The following is a 27,035-nucleotide window of genomic DNA, read 5'->3' on the forward strand; positions in this document are numbered from 1 at the left end:
GCACCTCCTTTCTCTTGGCTTTTCCAGCTGAGCCAGTTACACATAGATGGATCTAGTCTGTGCCATTCCAGAAACACACCCTGGCCCGTGGAGGCTGCTTAGGGAAAATTTCCCAGTGAGATTGGTGCTTCTGGCAGCTCCTTGTTAATTATGCCCCTCCACCATAAAAACCCAATGGAAAGAACTGTGCCCCCCCAACCCCCGCCGCTAGTAAAGCCCAGCTCTACAAGATTAATCTGGCCCCTCATTAGCATGTTGGCAAATGAGCATGTTAAACCATCCAGCCATGAAACCAGGGCACACACTTCATCCCAGACACTTGGAGTTGGTTCAGGGTCTTGTTGCCAGACCTGCTGGGCTCAGGGCATTCCTGCAGAGCCAGCTCTGTCCCCCATGACACCCACCCTGCTCCCTGTGTTGGGATGGTGCCTTTTCTCTGAGCACCCACTATCCCCCTCAGTTCTGGGGTGGGTGCACAAACCCTCGAGTGCTTAACAGAGGCAGGGAGTCCATTCTCTGTGTGGGTCTTGCTCTGTTTTCCCTACCTGATCTGGGAAGAAATATTCCTCAATGCCTAGCACAGGAGGTAAATTACCACCAGACTTTTAATAATGATGACCAGTATCTATTAGACATTTACCATGCACCTACTAATCATTTTACATATATTATCTTCCCACCACCCTGAGATATAGATACTATTATTGCCCTCCTTAATCTTCACAATAACTACGTAAAATCCCTGGTAATATTTAGCACAGATTTATAGGTGAGGAAATGGAGGCTTACATGAGTCTTACATGTCTAAGGACATGCTGCTAACAAGTGACAGGGTTCAACCTTGACCCAGAGCCCATGCACTCTTATCCTCTCACCCTCCTGCCTCTAAGTGAAGTGTCAGAGCACAAGGTCATGGAATTTTGGAGTTGGCAGTGGCTCTGGGAAGCTAGGGTGGGTGCGGAGCTGCCTCAGTTTCTCCAAGTCTGGAGATAAAGCAGAGCTTTGGACCATGTCTGCATGGATGTGGGCCGCTGGGCCACATCTGGCTGGGTTGAGGCTCTCCGAGGGCCCTCCTACAGCCTCAGGTCTTCAGAGAAACAGAATGTCCCCCACCCTGACTCCCTCCTGGGCATGGTCGGCTGCTCCTGGCCTCCTTCTGAATTCTAGACCTTTGCCACTTTGGGCGTCAGAGGGCCTGCTGTGCACACAGTCAGGGAGCTGGCCTGCCTAGCCCTCTTGCAAGTAAACCAATAGTTTCCTCAGGCAAAGCAGACGGGCTTTTATAGCCTGGACCTGGCCATCTGGCCAAGGTCAGTGAGGCTTCTGGGGGAAAAACACTGACTAGTACCAACATACATAAAAATTAATTCCTGAAATCTCAGCCGACGTCCTCTCCCAACCTTCACGGGAAGTGCGAGTGTTTGCTTCATGTCCTGGCTTGGCTGCCTTCTCATACATTTCCTGCCAGGGATAGGCAGGTGCGAAGGCTTGTTTTCCTGAAGTTGAGACCTGCTTCCCTGTGGCTTCCACTTATTGGTCCAGGTTTACCGCCAACAGGCAGGAAGACGAGCTACCACTTTGATCGGCAGGCCTGGGGCAGGTCCTCGATGTACCCCCAGCTACACAAGAAGCATAATGACAGGACAGAGGTAGCCTGTGACTTTGGGAGAGTCACTTATCCTCTCTGAAGCTCAGTTTTGTCATCTGTGCAATGAGGATATAGCAATGCCACTTACCTTAAAAGATTATGTGAGGATTACAAACAAGGGCTTCAGACTCTAAAGGCAGGGCACTTACTGTGTATTGGCAGTTATTGCTACCAGCTGTGTGACCTGGGCAAGTCACCTCTCTCTGAGCCTTAGTTACTTCATCTGTAAAATGGGACAACTTCACAGAGTTGGTACAAAGATCAACTTCCATGCAGGTGCTTTGAAAACCGTTAAAGATTTAAACAACTATTTCAAAACCTGTTGGCTCTGCCTCCCAAAACCACATAGAATAAACCTGAACCCTCCTTTATTCTTTCTCTGTTAATTGAACAAATGAACAAGAATTTCAGAAAATGAGCTGGGCTAAAGGGCAGTAAGATGCTTGTCCTGGATCCAACCAGGCATCAGGTAGGTTTGAATGCCAAGCGCAGGAGGAAGAGAGTGGGGTGGTGGGGTGAGGGGGTGTTGGAGCCCGTGGACACTTGTCTGTGGCCTGGCTTCCCTGGGGAGGGAGACCCCATCCTGAATATCAGCTCAGCCTCCCAAGTGCTGACTGTAGCTTCCATCTCCCGTCTGATTCTCAGCTATGCTGTGACTGTCCAAGAATCATACGCACATCCCTTCGACCAGATCTACTACACACGATGCACAGACATCCTCAACTGGTTCAAGTGCACCAGGCACCGGTGAGTACCTCTCACAGATGATGGGGCAGGAAAGGGTGCCAGACCCTCAGGGTTTGCATTTCTGCTAATTAGTAAAAGGTCCCTATAGCAGATGTGGCCCGTGGACTGCCTATATTCCTTGGTTCTCACTCTTCACACTGACCACCTGAGATGCCCTGATGAGGGCTTTTTTCTAGCCAGAGGAGCTTATGGGCAGGGCAGACCAAACATGCCAGAGAATTTATGCCTTGGGGGCACACCTTAACCAACAACTGATAGGGAGTTTGTAGGTAAATACCCCAGCTTTCTTCCCCTGAGAACAGAGGGGCCAACTCTGAGTGTGTTCTACACTGTATCCCAGAGGGCCTCAGTCACCCATAGCAGTTACCTGCTCAATAGCACACCCTGAATTGGCTGCCTTTATTTCCCTGTCTCACTTTCCCATTCCTCTCCTAGTGCTTCCTAGGATGACCTCCTCAATAAACTACTTGTCCTTGAATCCTTGTGTCAGGTCTGCTGGGGGGGAGGGGAATCTGACCTAGGACAATCCCCCTGCTCAGCGCATATGTAGCCTCATGCCAGGGCATCTGGCTTGGAGGACGGAGAGCAGGCTAGAAGTCAGGGCCCTCTCAGCATCTGAACAACTGCACGTGGGAATCCCGCTCCCTTGTCTCGGCCTCCTGCAAATCATGAAATGCTCCTATGTCACCAGGAGAGGAGATGAAGGAAGAGAGAACATGTTTTGTTGGATGACCCTGGGCAAATCACTGTATTTTGGGATTTCCATGCACTCATTAAACATAGAATGATCCCTGCCTTACCTACCCACAGGGTCCAGTAAGGTCAGGAATATGAAAATACTTTGAAAAATGAGGGGAGGATGGAGAAAAGATGGAGTTATTAGACCCAGGCAAGGTGACATTATTACTTGAGGGTCTGAAAAACCAGCAGATGAAGAGTTAGTGAGGGCTGAGTGAGAGGCTACTTAGAAGGCTCATTCCCTAGTTGCTGAGCATCTGTCTTGGTTCCAGATTTCTTTTGCTTCCTCCTTGTGGGTCTAGTCCATCTTTGGGATTTATGCAGGAATCATGGTGAGTAGCATGTGGATGGGGAAACTTGCTCTACACTGAAAAGCCAAAGTCCTGATATTGTTTGGGGTTTTGCTAGTAACTTCCTGTGAGACACTGAGCATAGATATGATAACCACTTAAGATTCTTGCCTGCTAATCCAGCAGCTGGGTCATCTCAGGGCTTGGCCTTCCTTGGTTGTCTTTTCTCTTATGTAGGTAATATTTTCTAGTATCTTTATATATCTAGTAATTTTGAATTGTGTGCTAGGCATTGTGAACAACAGAGACAGTGGAGACAGAATTCTGTTTTGTTCCCCCAGAGAGTATCAATTTGTTGTTGCTTGCTTGCTTGTTTTTTGTTTTAGCAGTCCTTTAACTTGGCTGAACTCAATTTCCAAATTCTGAAAATTTAATTTTTTTAAAAAGATTTATTTATTTATTTTTAGAGAGAGGGGAAGGAAGGGAGAGAGGGAGAGAAACATCAGTGTGTGGTTGCTTCTCAAGGACCTGCTACTGGGGACCTGGCCTGCAACCCAGGTGTGTGCCCTGACTGGGAATTGTACCAGCAACCCTTTGGTTTGCAGACTGGTGCTCAGTTCACTGAGCCACACCAGCCAGCGCCTGAAAATTTAATATTTTTAGCCTTACCTGGACTGCTTGGAACCTGCTCTCCATGCACATTATTCAGGGGCCAGAAGTTTGGGCAGAGATTTTACCAAGAATATGGGCTTCCTCCTTGTGGCTCTCTTCTTTCTGGGGTTTCCCTTTTCACTTTTTAGTTGCTGGGTCCACCCTGGACTTGTCCTGTGGTTCTTCAAGACAACAGGGCTGCATGTCTTCTATCTGAATTTTAGCTGCCTGGAGTATCTCTTGTTGACTGGGGTCTGCCCTTGGACTAACCTTGCCCAGTGTCATTCCCTTCTTCCAAGTGTTTACTCCCCTCTAGTGCCTTCAGGTAGTTGTTTTTTGTATTTTCTCGAGATTGCATAACTGTTTGCAGTGGGGTTGGTCCAACAGGAGCTACTCAGCCATTACTGCATCCCCTTCCTCTAGCCCTCGGCTATGAAATGAGGAGGTGGGACCAAGTGCCCCTTCAACACCCCAGTTATGCCAAGTTAGCTGCCTGTGGCCCTGGTCAAAGGCAGAGGCAGAAATAGAGTCCTGCTCCCTCCATGAGCCGGTCAGGCTCTGAGCCAGAGCCAAGTTTGCTCTGAGGCGTGGCTTTGTTGGTTACTTGAGGTTGGAGCTGCCGTCTGTCACTGCTGGGGAAGGGCGAGTGAGTGGATGCTTATTAAAATAGGCTGCATTCCTGGAACATGAATTATTTTCCTAAATTATTGAGTCGCCTTGCAGCCTTCCCAATGACCTGGAGTGTGCACGCAGACAGCTGCACCATCAGTCTGCCTCTGTGCGGAATGCCTTGTTTGAACACAGTATCATTTTCTCAACAGCGGCCTGGCCCCTGGCTCCTTCCCTCTCCTGCTTCCCACCCCAACACTGAGAGCAAGCAAGGATGGGAAAGCAAGAAGCATTGGGGACATCTCTCTCCTGTGAGGCTTTAGTGATGTCAAGACCACCACCCCATTGGAGTGCTAGGGGAGAACCCTGTTTGGTGGGAGGAATAGGCTGGGTGACTTCAGAGTCAACCCCAAGTTGTTCCTTATCTGAGAGGCTAATACCATCCTTGAAATAGCCAGGAGCTGCCTCCCTATGCCGGGAGAATAGCTTCACTTTGAGGTTGGCTTACCTTTCATCATGGGCTTGTGACAAAGTAGAATGACCTTAGTTTACAACGTTCCCAAATATCACAGACTTCCCCAGAGTCCCACACTGTCATTTGTCATAAAGCGAGGGCTTTAAGGACGGGGGAGCCTGTATGACAGGACTCCCTTCCCAAGTTGGCCTGACCCTCCATGAAAAGCTGGCTGTCGGCATCTCCAATGACCCGCCCCTGCTGCTCTGCCCCGAGGAGGGGTCCGCGGGGCAGGCTCCCCTCTAGTTGCTGGGGGGGAAGTGAGAGAGCTCTGGCTTCAAGGCCGAGGGACTTGGGGTTGAGTCCTAGTTACATGACGTGACCTTGAGAAGTTACTTTCTCTTTCTGACCCTTGATGGCCACTTCAGACCACCTCCATTTTGACCCTATGTGTGTGGAAGGGGATTTGCCTATTAATATCCCATTTTGACTCCCTCTTGTGGGCTCAGCCCTCACACCATCTGTTTCCCTTTCCTTCCTCTGTTTTTATGGCCATCCCATAAACCCAGCAAGCCACCTTGTGTGGACTGGCATCTAGGTTAAGCCTAGTAGCTTTGAAATTAGACTGACTTGCAAATCCTGGTTCCAAAACTGTCCAGCTGTGTGACCTTGAACAAGTCATCAACTCCTCTGAATCTTAGTTTTCTCTTCCATAGAACAGAATGGGTGCTGGGGGTACATAAAATTAAGTAAGAATAAAAACTCTAAAAAAGCAATAAAATAAAGAGGCATAATGAAGCTCCCTGCAGCAAGGAGGGAATGGAATGAGATTTCGCCTATCAATCACTCTGGCACGGGGCAAAGTCTCAATACCCATGTCAGCGTAAAGACTGGAACCCAGGTCTTCGACTCCCAGTCCCGAATTTTCTCGGTTCTCTGGGCCTTAGCTTCCCCCCTCTGCAGAGCCAGATTTGGGTCTGAGCCTTCCCAGAGATGGCCTATGAAGCTCATCCCCAGGAGGTGTTAATTTTGGTGTGGGAGAGATTAACCTGCCTCTGGGGCTGAGTCGGACTCAGAGGGTCCTTTGGAGACTGTGCTTCACTTCTCCAAGTCGGTGGACCGATTTCCAGGGGGCCATAAGCAATCTGCTTGTTGGGATGGTGGCAGTAGACATAGAAACTCTCAGAATCCCTGTCCCATCCAAGTCACCCCTTGGACCCCTCCAGCCCAGGGTCCAGAAGTTTTAAAAAGTCCCCAGTTACTCTCCACAGTGTCAGTTCAGACAGTATCTTCTGCAGCCCTTCTAAGTATCATTCTGAAGAGATTGGGGAAAAGTCCGCAGGTGTAACAAACACTGTGTCATTCTGTACCACAACAGCCCAGGTCCTGCCACCGATTGTTCTTTACTGTGTTCCTTCATATTCGAAGCCACTGTGCATTTTAAAGTAATTATTGAATGGCATCCTGGATATAGCTTAACACAAATATCATTCTAACAGGAGTGATTGATTTTCAATACTTTCAAGTGGCTTTCTCCCTTGTGCCTTAGGATCAGCTATAAGACAGCCTATCGGCGTGGCCTCCGGACCATGTACCGGCGAAGGTCCCAGTGCTGCCCTGGCTACTACGAGAACGGAGACTTCTGCATACGTATGTAGGGGCTGCCTCTGTTCTGGCCTCAGTGGGGATGGGAGGGCAGGAAGGGGGGTCCGAGGGGAAGAGGGGTAGAGCTGTCATCCAGACTTGGGACCACAGGTCTCAGCTAACCCAAGGACTCCAGAAGTCCCTGCCTGCTGCCAGTTTGGAGGGAACAATGGGTCTAATGCAAATATGTTAGCACATAATCGTCTATCAGGTCAGCTCCCTAAGAGAGTTGGAAGCAAGTCAGGTCTAGGCTCTGAAGGGGTCAGGAGAGACATGGATGCTTCTGGAGTGGGTGCCCTGGGGAGCAGTGGGAAAAAGTGCTGAGTGCTTGTCACAGAGCTGAGGCCATAGCAGGTGCTCAAGGCTTTGTTGGATGGGAGAGGAACTGAATGGATAAATGAATGGAGAGATGAACAGACGATGGATGAGAGGAAGGAAGGCAGGCTGGATTATTGGATGGCAAGATCAGGGTACCTAGAAGGAGAGTGGCAAGAGTAAGACATCACAAGGGACCTGTTCCAGGAAGTGGGAGGGTTTCCAGAAAGGATTGGAACACATCAAAGAAAAAGTGGGTTCATGAAAGACACTTGTTACTTCTTCCCCTTTTTGTCTGCAGTGGCTTAGGAAACTGAAGCCTTGGTGTCCCCAGAGAGATGGGCTGATGTGCCAGCAGCCACGGGCCCTCTGGGTGCGGGCAGTGTGGTGCAGTGGGGGACACCCAGAGTAAGAGCCTGCAGGTCAGGGGTTTGGTCTTGGCTTCCTAGGCATGTGGTTTTGGGCAAGTCGCCGGACCTCCCCGGGAGACTGGCTTAGGGCCCTGTTACAGTCTAATGGACTCTTCCCCCACTCACCTCTGACTGGTGGAGTGGGACCAGTCTGAGGCTTTCTAGTGGACATTAGAATATTCCCTCAACTGCAGGGGACTGTCAGAGAAGTGGGGAGGCCCCCGTTTAATTGCTGAGAGAAGAATCTGCCCCCACAGCTTCTGCCTCTGCATTTGGAGGCAGATTTGAAGAGTGATTTTCCTTGTTAGTATTCTCCTTGCCATCTGGGTGGGTAGAGTGAGCTAGCACCAGAGAGGGAATTTGGGCAGAGTGGGCGTGTTGATGTTGGGAATGAAATGACAATTTTCCCCAACTGTTGTTATATATCCCCTAATGCTGGAGAAATTCAATTCTAATTGCATTACAGGAATGAATGAAAAATGCTCCAGCAAAGGGGGTCAATACTGATGGTTTTTCAGGAAAAATACAAAGATACTCACCCAAAGCAAACTCAAAACGCAGTGCAGAGGACTGGGCTGGGCCTCACCTGGGATGGGGTTACTGTGGGGACCCGCGTGTAGAAGTGAGGTCAGGACCAAGGCTTTACCGCTGCTGTTCTGTTTGCCTGGAGCGGAGTGAGGGGCAGGCCGGCGGTGGGATGCCGGAGTCATAAGGCCCAAGCAGGATGGGCGTGAGCAGCCCTTTCGAGCTTAGGGCACCCAGGGATGGGCTCGGGGAAACCATAAAGGAGTTTGGACACCAGCGCGGGGCTTCAGGAGCAGATGAGTGCCTTCACTTCCTAATTTCCATTCATGAGTGTTGGTCAAGCTCTTGGAAAATGAAGAGCAGGGCAGAAGCGCTCACTGTCCTGATTGCACCAGCTTGGTCTTGCTGGCTGGGAAGCCAGCTCATAAACTGCCACCTCCTCCTTATGTAACCACCAGGCACTGCCTGCCGAGCTGGTGGCCACAGGCCAGTCCTCCGAGGAAGCCAAGCTCGAAAAGCCACTTTCAGGACCGAAGGCCTTTCCTAAGAGGGAACAGGAGAGTTGCCGCAGTGAGACGGGGCGTTGTGGCATGGTGGGTGCGGGCGGTGATGATGGAGAGAGGCCGGAGTCGCATAGGCCCGGGGCGGATCTCGGCTCTGTCACTCCCAGCTTCTTCCTCTTTATCCTCCTCCTCATCATCTGCAGAGTCCGCACCACATGCCAGGCACCGTTCTGATCCCTTTACATCCATCAACGTGCCCGCTTCTCACAACAGTCCTATGAGGTAGGGACCCTTCTCTCTCCCCATTTATAGGTGGGGAAGCTGAGTCATGGAGCAATTAAGTAACTTGACCAAGATCACCACTTTTTAGCTGTGTGATTTTGGTCTATATACTTAATCATTCTGTAACTCGGCCAGAACTGGAACTTGAACCTAGACTGTCTAGTTCCAGAGTCTGCTCTGAACCACTTGGAACAGGCAAGACATGATCTCTCTGAACTCAGTCTCCACTCATGAATCACCAGGCAGAGAGTAAGGGCTTAATAAATTTCAGCTCCCTTCTCCATGGCTTTGGACTTACCATTTTTAGTCTTAGCTGTTGTTATAATTTCTCAGAGATCCACAGACCCTCTTTCTGGGGAAATGCACACTGCATATACAAACCTACATGTACACGTGACCCTTTGCACACAGTTTCAGGGGTTCATGGATCCTTTGAAACTCTTACTGGGTCTTTGGACCCATGGTAAGTAGCTTCTGCCATATGCTCATGTTTCTCCATTCAGCTTACACTTGCTGCTTGCCATTAGGCAAACGCAGGGGATATACATGCAACTGAGAGGTGGTTGCAGCCTGGAGGAGCTTGCAGCGTAGTGGAAGGAGGTGGTCTGGCACAGAAATACCTGCAACAGAGCGATATAGCTGTTTTGACAGGCATCTTTATAAAGTAGGGCAGGGTAAAGAGGAGAGGCTATCTTTTTAGCCACACCCACTTACCAAGTGTTAATGAGAAATCGGCTACACGTAGAAGGGCGAAGGGGGATGCCCTGGGTGTTTCAACCTAGCAGTTATTAAAGGCCTGCTGCGGCCCACCCACAGCACTGCGCCGCTGGCGGGCAGTGTCAGAAGTAGCCCCTGCCCTCATGGAACCTACAGTCTTGTTGGGAGGGCAAGTCTGGTGTACACGAAATCATTAGATAACAGCCGGGAGAGGAATGTGAGAAAGGCTAGACAGACCAGACAGACTCAGGCAGGAGAGGATGACCTGTGATCCCTTGGAGGACAGGGGCGGCGGTGCGGGGGGCACTCTGTGGAGTTTGGGCTGGATGGCCTGACCACAGTGGGCAGGTCCGCGCTGGGAGAAGGCGAGGGTGAGGCTGGCTGGGTGAGGCAACTGCTAATTTCCTAGGCCTGCTCTTACAGAGCACCACAGCCTGAGTGGCTTAATAAACAGCAGGAGTTTACTGTCTCAGTTCTGGAGTCTAGAAGTCTGAGGTCGCAGCGTTGGCAGGGTTGGTTCCTTCTGGGGGTTGTGGCAGAAGATCTGTTCAGTCCCCTCTCCCGGCTCCTGGAGGTCCTTTACCTTGTGGCGATGTAACTGTTCTCCGCACAGCATTCTCCCGCTATGGGTGTCAGTCCTCAAACTTCCCCCATTTATAGGGATACCAGTCATATTGGATCGGGGCTCAGCCTAATGACCTCATTTGAACTTGATTACCTCTGTGAGACCTATCTCCAAATAAGGTCTCATTTGGGGGTTCCAGGGTTTTTTTTAGGAATTTGAGGGAGGACACAATTCAACCATAACAGGTGGGTGTCGGCCGCCTGTGGGCTCTGGCCCCTGTCCATGAGAGAATGGAGACCCAGGTTTGCAGAACGTGTCAGAGGGAGAAATGGTGGTGAGAGGGTGCAGGGTCATGCCCAGGATACTGGTGCCAGATGAGAAGCTTGTAAACCTGGGAGCATTCAGGGGCTGAATCCCTGCAGCCCCCGCCCCTCGACTCCTCCCTCTCCACCTTCCAGAGGCCAGAGGACCTCCAAGTTCACCAGGACCTGGTGAGAACTTATCCAGTGTTGAGAGTCCTCAGGACCCTGCACAGAAACATCACCTGTGCTCTGGGAAGGGGCGTGGGGACATCGACCAGCTTCCTGGAGCCTTGTTTCTCAGCACACAGTAGAGGGACTCTGGCCATAGAGTGAGAAAGCCTTGGCTGACTTTACCAATAACTTGCTGTGCAATCTTGGGCAAGTGCCTTTGCCTCTCTGGTCCCACTGGGTATAGAATGGATCATCTCTGTGTGGGGAGGGAAGAAAGATGAAACAATGAGTGACGGTGTCCTGGAAAACAAAGCTTGATGCAGATGCAGGTGGCACTGTTTTTCTCTTTCTACCATTTCCCCTGCCCCAGAATTGCCACCATTGGCAGCGCTTCTAGAGCCATACACACCAGAGCTCCCCACACCCTCCCATTATCCACAGACAAGCCAAGGCCTGTTCCTTCTTGGTTGATCAGCATCAGATATTTCCTGAGCTCACTGGGCACAAACACATTTCCTTCTTTCTTTCTCCTTTCTTGTGGGATAGGGCAGTCGGCATCCTTACCTCTGCAGACAGAGCTCATTTTAAGTCACATGGCAGGGGTTTGAGGCATTTTGCAAAGCTCTGTTCCTTGAGAATATTAGCCCAACCCTGGCTGGGTCGCACAGTTGGTTGGAGCTTTGTCCCATGCACCAAAAGGTTATGGGTTTGATCCCCATTCGGGGTGCATACAAGAGGCAACGGATTCATGTTTCTCTCTCACATCGCTATTTCTCTCTCTCTCCCTTCCTCTTTCCCTCTCTTCCTCTCTCTCTCAAATTAATAAACATGTCTTCCGGTGAGGATTGAAAAAAAGAAAGGAAAATATTAGCCCACATTAGACTGGATGGGGCTGGATTATGCTGCATTAACAAACAGCAACCAAACCCCAGTGGCTAAAAACAATAGTTTTGTTTCTTATTCATATTACATGTCCATTGTGGGCTAGCCATGGCCTGCTCCTTCTCCCCCTCACCTCAGGACCCTGGCTAAGGAAGCAGCAGCTCTCTACAGTTTTGTTTGTTGCCATGGCAGAGAGAAGAGAGCTCTGGCTGGTGTTGAGGAGAGGGCCAGAGTATTTAGTGAGCAGTGGTAATGCTTATCATACATTCCACACAGATGCCACAGGAACACAAATCACAGTCCATTCAAACGTCTTATTGAGCACCTGCTAATCTAATATCAGAATCATCAGGAGGACTTCTTACCACAGAGTCCTGGGCCCCAGCCTTGGAGTCTTAGTTCTGAAGATTTGGAGTTGGGGCTGGAGAGTTTGCATTTCTAACAACATCCCAGGTGATACTCATGCCTCTGGATTGGGAACCACACTGTGAAAGCCACTGGTCTTCCTTATTCAAAAGGAGGGCTCCTGTGCTGACCAAGTGAATTGCAAAAAGCTCAGCAGGTTGCATAGCAGGTGCACCCCCTTGGTATTCAGGGCTTCTCCTGATGAGCAACAGGGAGCAAGCAGGTCTCAGAGTAGCCAGCAAGGAGGAGGATTTGCCTGCCCAATCCTCCTGTCTCCTCTCCTATTCCCCTTGGTCAGAGTTTCCCCCATGGTGAGGTAACTCCCCTGAAGTTCCAGGTGGTGTCTTCTGGCCTTTTCAGTGGCTGCTTGGAATGCCAGCACATGCCTCCTGCAGTGTAGTGTTCATCCATGCCCGCAAGCGGAGGATTAGCCAGAAGCTGCGGGTACACGGCTGATGGGCCTGGCTGGGCTGTGGTTTGGGTATGTGTGTGGGGGTGCTCAGCATACGCGGGCACCTGGTCAGGTTGGCCAGGAAGAGGGACTGCTCTGGCCCAGTGGGGTCAGTCTTCACGGGGGCGAGGAGGGCTGGGGCGTCCAGCAATGGAAGACCTGGGGGGCTGGCTGTAGTGGGGGAACCTGAAGGTGGTTAAGATCTAACTCCATTGAATCCCTCATGCCATTTTGGGGGTTTAGGAAGCCCTCTTTTATAATTGTGGTGGTTTTATATAGTCAACTATCACTTAAATTTAAATTTAACTTATGTTTACTGATTTCTTTACTCCTCATCTCTTCTTGTGTCTCACTTCTTCCTTCTCGATTTGGTTTCATTCTCCTTGAAGGGTCTCTTTAGTAGTTCCTTCTGGGAGAGTCTACAGGCAACCAGCTCTCTTATGCTTCACTTGTCTGAAAATGTCTTTTTTTTTTTTTTTTTTTTTTTTGCCGTACTCTCAAAGGCAGGTTGAGCTGCCTATGAAATTCTAGCTTTTCAGTCATTTTCTTTGAGTAGTTTGAGGATGTTTTTCCATTGTGTGGACTTTGTCATTGAGGTGCCCTGCAGTTTCCCTAGGATGTGTCCGTGTGTGGAATTATTTTTATTCACAGTGTTTGTTGTTCAGAGGCATACGTCTTCCTTAAGCTAAGGATTCATGTCCTTTATCACTCCTGGAAAATTCTCAGCCATCTCTCTTCAAATATCTCCTTTCCTTCATTCTCTCGATTCTTTCATCTTGGAGCTCCAAAATGTTGGACTTTTCATACTCCATCCTCCGCCTCTCCCAGGCTCTCATTTTTCATTTCGTTATCTCTCCATGTTGCATCTTGGACATGGTCCTCAATCCATTTTTCAAATCCTTTAGCTCTGCTAATTAACCTGTCTGTTGAGGTCTTAATTTCAGTGATAAGTTTTGTTTCTAGGAGTTCTATTGGGTTTTTTTTTTTTTTTATCAGATCTGCATGTTGTTTTCTGCAACGTCCTATTCTTTTATTATGAATTCTAATCCTTTTATTGCTTTAATTATTTTAAATATATTACTTTTATAGTCTCTTTGAAACAGTTCTGTCCTTGAGTTATCTAGTTCTATTAGCTCAAATTCCTAGAGTATCAGTTTTCCTGTTTGTGGATTCTCCTTTGCTGTGGATTGTGTCCTCATGGAGGTTGTAATGTGTTTTTCCTGTGAACTCTTTAGTCTCCCCTGCCCCTCCCTCCCGTTCCCCGTGCCCTGGGTTGAGCAAGAGCCCTCTGCACACACTAGTTGTGCATTTTCTTATTAGGCACACTAATAGTTTCCACTGGCTCATTACCAGTCTTTGTTAACTTGATTTGGGAGTCCATGCTGTGTGTGATGAAGACCTTAGGTTTTTTTTGTTTTTGTTTAAATGAAGTGAAATTCATATAACATAATAGTAACCATTTGGAAGTGTACAATTTAGTGACATTTGGTGCAGTCACAGTTTTGTGCCACCATGACCTCTATCTAGTTCTAAAACATTTTCATCACCTTTAAAGGAGATCCATGCCCATTAAGCTGTCACTTTCCATCCGCTGTTCCTGGTTTTTTGTTTCTTGTAGGAGACTTTTTTCCTCATCCAGAATCCCTTGTTTCTTCCCTAGCTGGTGGGCAGCATTTTCAAGTTTCATCTACATGGAGCTGGTAACTTCCAAGGCCAGGTCTGCCCCTATGTGGGTGTTAAACCCCGGGCTCCGAGCCTGGGCTGGGGGTGAAGGGCAGAAACTAGCCAGGTCTGGTGTTGCCTGGACCACTTTTGCTTCAGCATCTGACCTTCTGTAACTCCTAGAAACCTACTAGGGATTTTCCTTTCTGTCATTAGAGCTCAGCGATAGAGTTTAAAAATATCTGTATTATACAGGGTCTGGCAGAAGTAATGTGGTTGGTAGGGTAATAAAATGGGTGTAATAGTTTATACTTTTAATTTGAACATTTACACATTTTAAAATGTCATATGGTATGCTTGAGTGTGATATTGTTATGTTACAGGATTACTTGCATATTATTTTGTAATAAAAGATTTTGTAATAAAAAAGGGACATTATTTGTGCTGGACCCTGTATTTTGGGAGCATTTTTGTAGTAGGTGGGACCTATATCAGCATGTGTCACTGGAATTGCCCATTTTATAATGAGTGATGGAAGAGCCTTATAACCAGATCCTGTGACATTGATTCCAGTGCTTTCTTGGACTGATTGCTAACATCCAGCAACAATAATAAAACAGTAGTGTGACATCTGGTGGTTTACCCAGCACTTTCCCGTATAGTGTATCATTTGTTCTTCACAGACTGGAGAAGTGGTATTACTATTACTGTCCTTGGACAGCAGAGGACCCAGATGCAGGTGGCACTAAATGACTTGTCCACATGGATAAGTACAGCCCAGGAATTGAGACCAGAGCAACTTCCCCTCTTGTACTTCCCCCTCCTGCAGTGCGTTTTTCTCAGCTGGATGGACCTGCGGCCAGAAGAGAGAAGTGGGGTCAGACAAGGAGGCAGATGTAGAGGTTTGTAGGGAGGGGAAGAAACTGAAGATAAACTGGTTTAATTTCAAAATGTCACTACGGTAGGTCCCTATAGGTGCCAGAATCAAGGTAGCAAGTGGGAGATTGCTGTGTGTACGGGTGCAGAGCTGTGGGTTTTGTCTAGGAGGTCCCCAGGGAATCCTGCCTGCTGCCATCACCAGAAACAGTGCTGATGCTGTCACTTGGGTCACCAACACCTGGTGCTGAGCTTTGCTGCATAGAACAACATCCATTCTTCTGTCTGACCATCCATTCATCAACATTTATTAGATGACTATGCCCTGAAGGCACTGCTGAGTCCTGGGGATAGATGAATAAAAAGCACTTGGTCTACAGGGAGAAATGTGGGTTTTTTAATTTTTCACTTACACATTCTATTTATAGTTTTGTGTACTGTCTTAATATGAAAGAGACTACTTTTCTACTTGAGCCATTTTTTTTAACCAAAGAAAAATAAACTAAGTCATACAAAGTCTTAAAATACAGTATAAAGATGCAAAAACAGACATACTAATTCTAATTAGGAATGCAATTATGATGTTACATTTTTTATAATCCACAGTTATTTTAGGAAATGACATATAGATCACTGATTTGAAAGAAATGCATACATTTGTAGCAAAGCTTTGTAGTTACAAAAAAAAAAAATTACCAAAGAATGCCCCAAATTAATGTTTACGAGTATTCCACCTTTGTGTCATATTCCTGGATCCTTCACAATTGTTACATGAGGAAAAAAACAAGCAAATGAAAAAGTGAAATCAGAGTCACTAATGTTATCAAGCAAGGAAACAAATAAATTAAAATCTAGCAGCCATCAGCAAGAGTGCAGCAAAGACAATGCTGTAAAAGAAACAAAATTGCTAGAAAACTGTATGCATCATATTCTTTCAAACTAGCGAAATGTGCTCCTGCATACAATGGAACATAAACAGAATTCTCTTCCTGTGAGGTATAGAAACGCGGGTTCTTTTTTAAAGTTGTGGAGGGGTAAAATGTGTTTGTAATGGTAATTCTTCTAAGCTATTACACAGTGGACCAGGAACACATTTATGGACTCTGGGGACAATGTGCACGGTAATTTTTTTATTGTAAGTGGACACTCTAGCCAAAATTAAATTAAAAAAAATGAACACAGAAGTGTAAGACAGGCAAATGAGACTTTTTAAAAAAAATTATGTTTATTTTTCAATTGCAGGTGACATACATCATTATATTAGTTTCAGATGTACACCCCAGTGATTAGACAATACACAACTTACTAAATGATCACCCTGATAAATCTTGGCCCATCTGACACCATACAAAGTTATTAGAATAATATTGACTGTATTCCCTATGCTGTGCTTTACTTCCCCATGACTATTCTGTGACAACTAATTTGTACTTCTTAATTCCTTCACCTTTTCACTCATCCTTCCAACCCACCTCCCAGCTGGCAACCATCAAAATGTTCTCTGTATCTATGAGTCTGTTTCTGTACTGCTTGTTCATTTATTTCATTTTTTAGATTCAATCATTGATAATATTTATTCATTGCCATTTTATTGATAATATTTTTGATTTTTTTTCTTTTTCTTAAAGAAGACTCTTTAACATTTCATATAATACTGGTCTGGGGGTAATGAACTCCTTTAGCTTTTCTTTGTCTGGGAAGAACTTTACGTGTTCTTCCATTTTAAATGAGAGCTTTTGTTGGGCAGAGTAATCTTGGTGCTAGGTCCTTGCTTTTCATCACTTTGAATATTTCTTGCCAATTCCTTTTGGCCTGCAAAGTTTCTTTTGAGAAATCAGCTGACAGTCCTATGTGAGCTTCCTGGTAAGTAACTGGCAGCTTTTCTTTTGCGACTTTTAAGATTCTCTCTTTTCTTTAAACTTTTGCATTTTAATTACAATGTGTTTTGCTGTGAATCTCTTGGGTTCATCTTGTTTGGGACTCTCTGTGCTTCCTGGACTTGTATGTCTATTTCCTTCTTTGGGTTAGGAAATTTTCTGTCATTATTTTTTCAAATAGATTTTCAATTTCTTGTTCTCTCTCTTCTCCTTCCAGCACCCTCATGATGCAAATGTTGATACACTTGAAGTCGTCCCAGAGGCTTCTTACACTATCTTCATTTTTTTAATTCTTTTTTTTTCTTGCAGTTCTGATTGGTTGTTTTTTGCTTCTTTATATTCCAAATTGCTGATTTGGTCCTTGTCTTCATCATCTCTACTGTTGATTCCCTGTAAACTATTTTTTATTTCAGCTAGTGTATCCTCCATTTCTGACCGGTCTTTTTTAATGCTATTGTTTTTCTCACTAAGTTCATTTAGCAACCCTATAACCAGTGTTTTGAACACTGCATGCAGTAGATTGCTTGTCTCTATTTTGTTTAGGTCTTTTTTGTTGTTGTTGTTCTGTTCTTTCATTTGGGACATATTTCTTTGTCTCCTCATTTTGGCAGTCTCCAAATATTAGGTAGAGCTGCTATGTATATAGGCTTGGTAACATGGCCTAATGTAGTAGGTGTTCTGCAGAGTCCAGTGGCACAGCCCAAGCTGGGGTATGCCTTGTGTGGGCTGTATACACCTTCTTCTTGTTGTTGAGCCTTGATTGCTGTTGGTACATCAATGGGTGGGATTTACTGCCAAGCATCTGACCACTGTGGAGGATCAGCTGTAGAGGAGCCCACCCCACAGAGCAGGACTTACTTCAACAGGGCTCTGGTGCCCTCTGAGTCTGCCCCTTGAGTGTGTTGCTTGAGGAGGTGGTTAGAGTGGTGCTTCTATGTGGATGAAGCTTTCCACCTGGTGCACTAGCCCTGGGACCTTGTGGAAGGTCCAGGCCTGTGCCAGCCACAGCCTGTGTTTTGCCTAGGGACACCTAGTATTAGCTACAAAGTGATCTGTAGGTGGCTGATACTTGTGCTGGGCTTGGAAGTGCCCAGGCAAGGTCCAGCTATAAACCAAGGCCGGCGGCTGCTAGTGCTGGGCATGGGGTCGTTTAGCACTGAGGCCAGATGCTGCTTGTTTGAGAGATTTTAGGAAAACCTGAAGTATGAGTTGCAACAGGCTATTCATACGGAAAAGCCACTGGAAGCTTTGGGTGAGCCTGGAACTTGGGTAGGCTGGAGCCTCAGGGAGTCACCAGGGGAAGACAGTGTGAGACAGGTTGATGGAGACTCAGATATGGTGCCTACCTGCCAACTCTCTGGGGGGAGGGCTCAGAAAAGGAGCAATGGCCTCTGCCAGCACTTCTGTCTGGGAGAAAGCTCCCTCCCCAGCTCTCGCCTTGATGCTGGACAATTCAGTTCCTCCACAAATGCCTCTGGTACCTTTCAAATTGCTGCCAGAGGGAGTGAGCCTGAGTAAGTCCATGTGTGGACCTTTATGAGGAACTTCCTGGGACTCTAGAAGCCCTCCATATTCCTCAGCCTCAATCCCTATTGGTTTTTACAACAGAAGTTATGGCACCTTTTCTTCCTGGCACTGGAGTTCTGGGCTGGGGGGCCTGGTGTGGGGCTCAGATGTCTTGCACCACAGGGTGTACCTCGATAGCCAAGATATCCCTCCCAATTTTTTATCTTCCACACACGGGTGTGGGAATAGCCTGTTCTGAGTTTCTGCCCCTTCTATCACTCTTGATGTGACTTCTTTAATTTCCTAGTTACAGGTCTTCCATTCAGCCAGATTTCAGGCAGTTTTGAATGATGGTTGTTATGTAGGTTAGTTGTAATTTTGATGTGGTTGTGGGAGAAGGTGAGTACCACGTTTATCTACTCTGCCATCTTGACCAGGAGTCTCGAGACTTCTCTTATATCTTAGCAACATTTAGATGAAAATCAAATTTAAATGCAGTTCACTTTGCTTTTGAAGAGGTTTTGGCTCAGCTCCCCAAGGACATGGTGAAGGTAGCAACTGAAACACAAAAAAGATTCATGCAGTGTATGGAGAAGGTGGTGTGACTGATCAAGCATGTCAAAAGTGGTTTGTGTAGTTTCTTGATACTATTGCTATTTTGGCCAAATAATTCTTTGATGTGGGGCTGTCTTAGGCACTGGAGGATGTTTAGCCACACCCTTGGCCTCTACTCACTAGAAGCCAATAGCAGGAGACAGGTGACATACTCAAAATATCCAAATCAATAAAGTTATTGGTGAAAATGAAAAATGTGTCTTTTATTTGACAGAAAAAATTAAATGGGCTTTTTTTTGCCAACTTAATAATTAGCCATTGTCCTCCTCGTTTGCTTTTCTCATCTTCCCACATAGGCTTAATACTACCCTTAAAAAGTGAGTAGTCATAGCCATTAAATGACTAGACAATTGGATATGGTGGCCCAAAAGTCTTCAACAGTATCAAACTCATATCAGCCCATGGTTTGCCCATCTGTTCTGTAAAGGATGTTTAACCTAGTGTCCTGGATTAGCAACCTAGTTAGAGTCTCTTTTCTTCTGTAGGTGAGGATTAGGAGGAAGAGTGGTTTTGGGTTCCATAATTGCCACCTTAGCCAGAATCAAAGAAGACTCCTTGAAGGAGGTTAGTTTTGAGCTGAGCCTAAATGGTGAGTAGGAACTTGCAAGGACAAGAGAGGGGCAATGGCTAAGACAGAGCACCAGTGTGAAGGCCCCTCCTTCCCTGTGTGACCCTGAGCACGTTACTTCACCTTTCTCTACTTTGGTTTTCGCATCTGTAACAGAAGATGGGGCTGTATTGTATACCTACCCCTTTGGGCTGTAATGAGTTACCACAGAAAGTGTTTGGTACAGGACCTGGCACATAGTAAGAACTCGGTAACTGTTAGCCACTACTATTTGTATTACTTTTGTGAGGGAGGGCATTTTCTTCCTTCCTTAATCCTCACCCAAGGTTATAGCCTCTGATTTTAGAGAGACAAGGGAGAGGGGCTGCTTCCCACATGCGTCCAACTGGGAATCGAACCCGCAACCCAGGTATGTGCCCTGACCGGAGACGGAACCCGCAGCCTTTTAGTGTACGGAACGATTCTCCAACCAACTGAGCCACCTGGCCAGGGCAAGGGAGGGCATTTTCTGGCAGAGGGGACATAGAGAGGTGGGCAAGTGCAGGCAGGATCAGGAGACGGCCAGCAGGTCACTGTGGCTGGCGTGCAGGAAAAATGGAGGAGAAAGAAGGGGTGGGGCTGGGGCTGAACCCTCAGTACCACACTAAGGAGCCTGGACAGTCTCATGAGGTCTTTGAAGGGTTTCAGCAGCCAGCGGCTTGCCCGCAGTGCTGTCTGGGAGCCGTCGCTCCGGGCACAGCAGCATGGAGGACTGTGAAGAGCTGAAACACAAGTTCAGAGGTGTGTGCCGGGATGGATGAGCCATGGACATTTGTGCTCAGGCACCTTGGTCACAGGGGCAGAGAAGGCCTGGGGTCTAGCCGGCTGCGTCCCCTGGCCTAGCCCTAAACTTCCAAGCTAGGCCTTTCCCCCGCCTGCAGATGATGCCAGCAGGGTCCAGGGTGCTGACACAGCTGTGAAAGAATCTAGGCACTGCTTCTTAATTACCAGCTGCAGCTGTAATTAAACTTCTGCTATCTGGACTGGGCAGCCTCTGAGGAGAAGCCTTTATGAGTGTCAGAGCAGTCAGGCATTATGAAAGCCCCCTTGCTAGGTGTCTGGGGTGAAGGAGCTGACCTGTGCCCAGCCTAACTCTCCATTTCTTTATAGAAACGTCCCAAAGACTTCCTGTCTCCTGAACTCTCTCAACATCTATGTAATGTCTTCTGATTTCTGGTCCTTACTGGATGTTCACTGCTTCTCTGATGTTCTCACTCTGCTGCAAGCCACGCATGGCCTGGCCCCAGCTGATTCTTTGACCCGTCTCCTCCCAGTCTTCCTCTTCCATGCTGGCCTCCTTGCTCTTTCTGCATATGCCTCACATTCCCACCTCACCACACAGGAAGCCCATCCAACACCTCCCTCTTCCCCCCCGAGGCCTGATCTGAGCCCCTTTCACCTCTGTCACCCTTATAATTGTCAGCCTCTTCACTCTCCCTCTCCCTGGACAGTGAGCTGCTTAAGGGCGCAGGCTGCGGGGCACCCTGTACCTCCAGTGCTCAGCACAGGGCCCGGCAGGGATACAAGCTTTGTGCAACCTGGTTGACTAGGGAGACATGTAGGCTGGCTTTCCCTGTATAGCCTCACAGGATACCCAAAGGAGGCGTCTCTGGGCAGGCACTGAGACCCCAGAATGGAGGGTGGCCTGCCTCAGATAGGACCCTTGTCTCCACTCCCCCTTGCCCTTTGGGTTCCCACAGCCCCTCCCAGAGTTCTGGTGTCTGCATTCCATGGGACATGTGTGTGAAGAGTCTGGGGACCCTGCTTTGGGCCTCTGTGGGGACTGACACCACTGCCTCAGATCCTGGGAGGCCAGCCCTCTGGGTTGGAGCTGAGTCAAGACAGTGAAGTTCCCTGCGCAGTGCCTCCTGGTTTGTCAGGCTCCGTCTTCCCTCCTGGCTCCTGGCCTTTGTAGCAGATAGGTTTCAGAAAGTGGCTATTAATGGGGTTTTGCAGATGATAAACACTCCAGTCGCCAAGTCTGCTCTAATGCTGGCTCTTCAACTAAGGGAAGCCGAGTGGCTTTAGTGAGTGTGAAAATGATGACTCAGAGCCTCCTCTGCCTCCCAATGGCCACTTCAGTGTTCTTACCTTTGAAGAGCTCTCATCAGCTGCCTGTTGAAATGATGGGGGGGGGGGGGAGTTGGACACCCCCCATACTGTGCTGGCCAGGCATTGGCTAAGATTCATGGAGGGCCTGAGAGCCAGGTCCCCTCACTCTGTTGCAGGTACACATCCAACTGCCTGTACCTGGGGGTAAGAATGAAAATATTTAACTGCTATAGGTTTGGCACTCCTACCAGCAGGTTTGGACAAAATAAGACCCTGGAGGCCTCCTGTGGAGCTTGGGGTTAACCCTGTAGGTGCTAGGAGAAGGGCAGGGGAGGCAACCACCTACCAGCCAGAACAGAAGTATTTTAATATTTTAATGGTTAATAGTACCCTTCTCCCCAGTCCTAGACTTGGACTGAACTGGAGTGCCTGGGTCTCATTTGATCTGCAGATGTGGTGTATCTGGACCTCCGAGACAGGGGCATCTCAGCTTGAGCGTCTGGCTGTGTGTATGTGTATATGTGGACAGCATTGTGAGTTCACATGTCTGCTCCCAGCCCACAATAGGGGTGCCTGTGCAGCATGTTGTGCCAGACAACATGAAGGTCAAGAGCATACACTCTTGAGCCAGACTGTTGCCTACTGCCTATGTGACTGTGGGAAAATTACTTGGCTTCTCAGTGCCTTAGTTTACTCAACTGGAAAATGGGATAGCAATTGTACTGTCTGTGTGGGGTTGTTGGGAGGATTAAATAAGTGAGTGTATGTAAACCAAGCACATGGTAAGTGCTGTGGAAGTGTCAGCTTTTATTAATACATATGCACAGGTATACTCATGACTGCTAGGTTTTGCTATGTGTGAAGAATGCCTCTCTTACATGTGTGTTCTCCGTGTGTTAACTTGGTGTATGTGTTTGTTACACATCTGCCCTTGAAGAGGGTGGCCGTAACCCATGTGCTGAGTTATGCTATGAACTTAGAGTTTGTGTGTTTGTACCTCCCTAGGTTCTCCTGAGTCACCTTCTTCTTCATCCTTTCCCACTTCTCTTTCTTCTCCTTTTCAAGCAGCCAGTGAGACCAAATTAACACCGAGGAAGCCAGAATCCCACCTTTGCTTTGGATGGGGTGGGAAGGGGGAGCCAATAACACCATTCATCTCATTCCCCGGATGGAGGCAGAGCTGAACCAATGGCAAAAGCTGGGACACCGCCTCCTGCCCCTGGCTAGACAAAGAATTGCCCCTCTGGCTCCCCGGGCTGAGCCTGATAGTGAGGACAGGGAAAGTCCCCAATCTGGGAGCCAGAGGTGCCCCAACCAAAAGGCAGCCCCCATCCCTTTCGTGTGGCCAGGCAGAGGGACCAGAGGGACCCTGGCTTCAGCCTCTATTTGTCCCCAGGTTCTGTCCACCAAACAAATTGCAGAGGCCTGATAGTAAATCAGCAGTGAGTGTGATTTAGAGGACTCTGTTTGTTTGCTCAGCTAAGCTTTTGGCAAGGTAAATGCATAAGCTGCAGAAAATCTCTTTGAAACAGCCGCAGGGCTCAAACGCACTTCAGTCCTCCATAAAGGATTCTCAAAATTATATGGACTAGATTAGTATCTCTATTACATAAAACCATTTCAATGCCCGCTCAGGGCTTTGAGAATCAAGTCACTGGACAGACCTTTTGTTGCTCGACCCAGCAGCACACGGTAATTGAAGATTTCCCTTTAAAAGTGTGTCAGGTAGAAAGAGCTCCTAATTTACTAAGTGGAGGGGCCTTTGTTAGGAAGACTGATGCTTTGTTCTGCCTGTCTCTTTTAATCTTGTTTTTGTACAATGGACTTACATAAAGCACTACCAGCCGGTTTGATTCTGTGGAGGCAAGAAGGACTGGGCCAGGCCTTGCACAGGGAGACTGAGCGGGACCTGCTTTCTCTCCTCTGTCTGCCTCTCTCTCCCCCCTCGCCTTGCTTTCCCCTTGCTCTTCTGGGCTCCTGTCTATATCCATGGGGCAGGGACAAGTCCCAGGACAAACTCTGTGGCTTTGTGGCAGCAGCTGCCTTTGTCTTTTTCTAATCAGAGCATACCCTCCTTTTTAATTGCCTCTCTGCATGGAAACACCAGAGGCAAGATCCAGGCTGGGGCTGCAAGGTCTGCAGGGTTTGAGTCTAGCTGAGGTCTTCAGCCCCAAAGTCCAGTGCCATCTGGTGCCTAATGTGACAGTGTTGGTTGGAGGGGCTCCACATTCCCGGGGCACTAAGCAGCATTTGTTGTTTGAGAGTCTTCCCTGACACTGGCTTTTCTCGCAGAGGAGGAGGTCACTGAATCCTGTGGAGAGGACTTGGGTTCTGTCTCTAGCAGGGAGTCACCCTCCTGGGGCCGGAGGCTACCATGGAGATGTTAGACTTGAGCCCTGGCATGGCTCTCAGAGAAGGTGCGTCCTCATCACTCTCAGCTGTCATCGTGCTGTGTGCCAGGGTGCAGGGCCACACTTTTCTGGGCCTTCGCTTCCTCATCTGCAGTGTCAGAAGACCTACCAACCCTGAACTTGTAGCGGGTAGGGGTTCCATCCATTGTGGTGCAGAAGTTTTTCTCATTTTGAAACCAACGGGTAAAGTGAAGATGGACCAGTGGTGCGGTTTACAGTGAAAATGCGCAGTTCTCAATGAAATGAATTGGAGGAAGAGTCAAAGTGAGGCAGTATGATTGGCAAAGAATCATGCAACAGAGTCACAGAGATCTTTGGAAGTTCTCTTTGGTTTGTTTTAAGGTGGTGGATGAGAGGTTTATAAGCTTCTCAAGGGCAGGACCACTTCCTTCTGGCCTGTGTCTAGGAAGGGGCTGGCACATGTTTTCACTGTTTCTCCTAAAGACTTGACTATTTGCCAGAGTGGGGACAGGGAAGGAGGAGCTGGCAGTGACTGCAGACACGGTCGAGGAACTTTGGATACATCAAGCCCATTTGGAACACATCCTAGATGAGGACCGCCTCTGGAGGACACTCACCTCCACAAAGAGAGGGACTCAGGGAGTGACTCGCACTTTTGGTGTCAGGCCTTCACGTATCTCATTTCATCCTCAAGATGACTTTCCAGGAACTATTTCTCTCTTTCCAGAGACTCAGAGAAGTTCAATGCCTTGCCCAAAGGCCCATAGCTGGTAAGTGGTAGAGCCAGGTTTCCAGTGGAGGAAGCCAGGGCTGAGGAGTCCATAGGAACCCTAAGTTTAAAAGACTGGGGTCCCGTCCCTGGCTGGGGATCTCCTTGTCATCAGTGCTAGGGTTCTGCACAGTGGAACATCCAGCTCTGGCAGAGGTTAGGAGCCCGGGTCGCAACCCTGCTTGACCAACTGGTTGAAATTGACTCAAACGCGTCCTTGCCCTCTCAGAGTTTCTCTTTCTTCATCTATGACTAGTCCTAACCTTGTCCCATAAGACAGTATTATGATGCTTTGTAATCATCAGCCCTTGCTGATCCCCATCTAGTCCATAGAGTCATAGAAATAATATTCTCCTGCCCCTCATCTCCAGCCTCATCATAGCTGACACTTACATAGCACAAACTATATGTGAGGCCTCATTACTATATTAACTCATTTAATCTTCACAACAACCCTGAAAATTAGGTCCTATTGACATTTTCATTTTAAAGATGAGGGAATAGAAGCACAGAATGGTTACATAACTCGGCCAAGGTCACACAGCAGTGAAGCAGTACAGCTGAAAGTCAAATGCATGCACCTGGGGTCAGTTCCGTGCTCATGGCTTTTCTGTAAGAGCCAGTGCCTGCAGGCTCAGCTGCTGCTAGGCCATCTTTGAAAAATTCTGGTCCTGATACTTCTGGAGGTTGAGGGTAGGTAAAATTCAGCTGATAGGATATTGACTGTAGCTGCCTATCCGATCACTGTAGTATGTGGTCACCCCAACCCTCACCCTGGCCATTTGTCCTGTTCAGTTTCCATTGTACTTCTCATATTCTGCTGGGAGGAAGCCTGGCCAGGGAACCCTGGTGTTTTGGTTTTTTTTTTATGCTATTACAGTTGTCCCATTTTTTTCTTCCCTTTGTTCCCTTCTGCCCTGAACCCCCCCTCCCACCAGCATTCCACCCACTTAGTTCATGTCCATGGGTCATAAGTATAAGTTCTTTGGCTTCTCCATTTCCTATACTATTCTTAACCTCTCCCTATCTATTTTGTATCTACTATTTATGCTGCTTATTCCCTGTACCTCTTCTCCCATTCTCTCCCTACCCCCGCCTCTCTGATCTCCATTTCTGTGACTCTGTTCCTATTCTAGTTGTTTGCTTAGTTTTTGTTGTTGTTTTTTTGTTTTTTATTTTTAGGTTCAGTTGTTGATAGTTATGAGTTGTCATTTCACTGTTCATAGTTTTGATCTTCTTTTTCGTAGATAAGTCCCTTTGACATTTCATATAGTAAGGGCTTGGTGGTGATGAACTCCATTAACTTGACCTTATCTGGGAAGCACTTTTTCTGCCCTTTCATTCTAAATGATTGCTTTCTTGGATAGAGTAATCTCGGATGTAGGTCCTTGCCTTTCATGACTTTGAATACTTCTTTCCACCCCCTTATGGCCTGCAAAATTTCTTCTGAGAAATCAGCTGATAATCTTATGGGAACTCCTTTGTAGGTAACTGTCTCCTTTTTTCTTGCTGCTTTTAAGATTCTCTTCTTATCTTTAATCTTGGGAAATGTAATTACAATGTGCCTTGGTGTGTGCTTCCTTGGGTCCAACTTCTTTGGGACTCTCTGAGCTTCCTGGATCTCCTGGAAGGCTATTTCCTTCGCTCTACTGGGGGAAGTTCTTCATTGTTTTTTCAAATAAGTTCCACTTTCTTGCTCTTCCTCTTCTCCTTCTGGCACCCCTATGATTTGGATGTTGGAACATTTAAAGTTGTCCCAGAGGTTCCTAAACCTCTCTTCATTTTTTTGAATTCTTGTTTCTTCATTCTGTTCTGGTTGAATGTTTATCTCTTCCTTCTGCTCCAAATCATTGTTTTGAGTCCCAGTTTCCTTCCCTTTACTGCCGGTTCCCTGTATGTTTTTCTTTATTTCACTTTGCATGGCTCTCACTTTTTCCTCCATTTTGCAACCATACCCAGCCATTTCTGTAAGCATCCTGATTACCAGTGTTTTGAACTGTGCATCTGATAGGTTGGCTATCTGTTCATTGCTTAGTTCTATTTTTGGAGCTTTGATCTGTTCTTTCATTTGGGCTATATTTCTTTGTCTCAGAGTGCCTGCTACATTGGAAGGGGTGGGCCTTAGGTATTTGCCAGGGCGGGGCAACCCAGGTGACTGAGTTGTGACACTGTACGTGGGGGAGAGGTCAGAGAGGGAACAGTGCCCCTTGCTTGGCTCTCAGCTGGCTTTCAGTCACTTCCCCTGCTACCCATGAGCGAATTGGGCCCTTCTGGTGCTGATTGCCAAGTGGGTAGGTTTGTGTATGTTCTAGGACCCTGTGGGTCTCTCCAGCGAATTCTCCTGTGAGGTTGGGAGTTTCTCCTGCTACCATATCACCCACAGGTTTTTA

At 47.6% G+C, this 27,035-nt stretch overlaps 1 protein-coding gene across 8 annotated transcripts in view; it reads left to right on the forward strand.

Moving 5' to 3' along the window:
• MEGF11 (multiple EGF like domains 11) overlaps positions 1–27,035 on the forward strand; it is a 362,683-nt gene that overhangs the window by 133,785 nt on the left and 201,863 nt on the right. For all 8 annotated transcript variants that reach the window (XM_054565250.1, XM_054565252.1, XM_054565251.1 and 5 more), the window contains exons 3-4: positions 2,294–2,395; positions 6,687–6,787. In XM_054565250.1, coding sequence (XP_054421225.1) covers positions 2,294–2,395; positions 6,687–6,787 — 203 coding nt within the window. The remainder of the gene's footprint in view (positions 1–2,293; positions 2,396–6,686; positions 6,788–27,035) is intronic.

This window comes from Pteronotus mesoamericanus, unplaced genomic scaffold (genome assembly GCF_021234165.1).
Source record: "Pteronotus mesoamericanus isolate MK-2021 breed Mesoamerican mustached bat unplaced genomic scaffold, CSHL_Meso_final contig_164, whole genome shotgun sequence".
Classification (NCBI taxonomy): domain Eukaryota; kingdom Metazoa; phylum Chordata; class Mammalia; order Chiroptera; family Mormoopidae; genus Pteronotus; species Pteronotus mesoamericanus.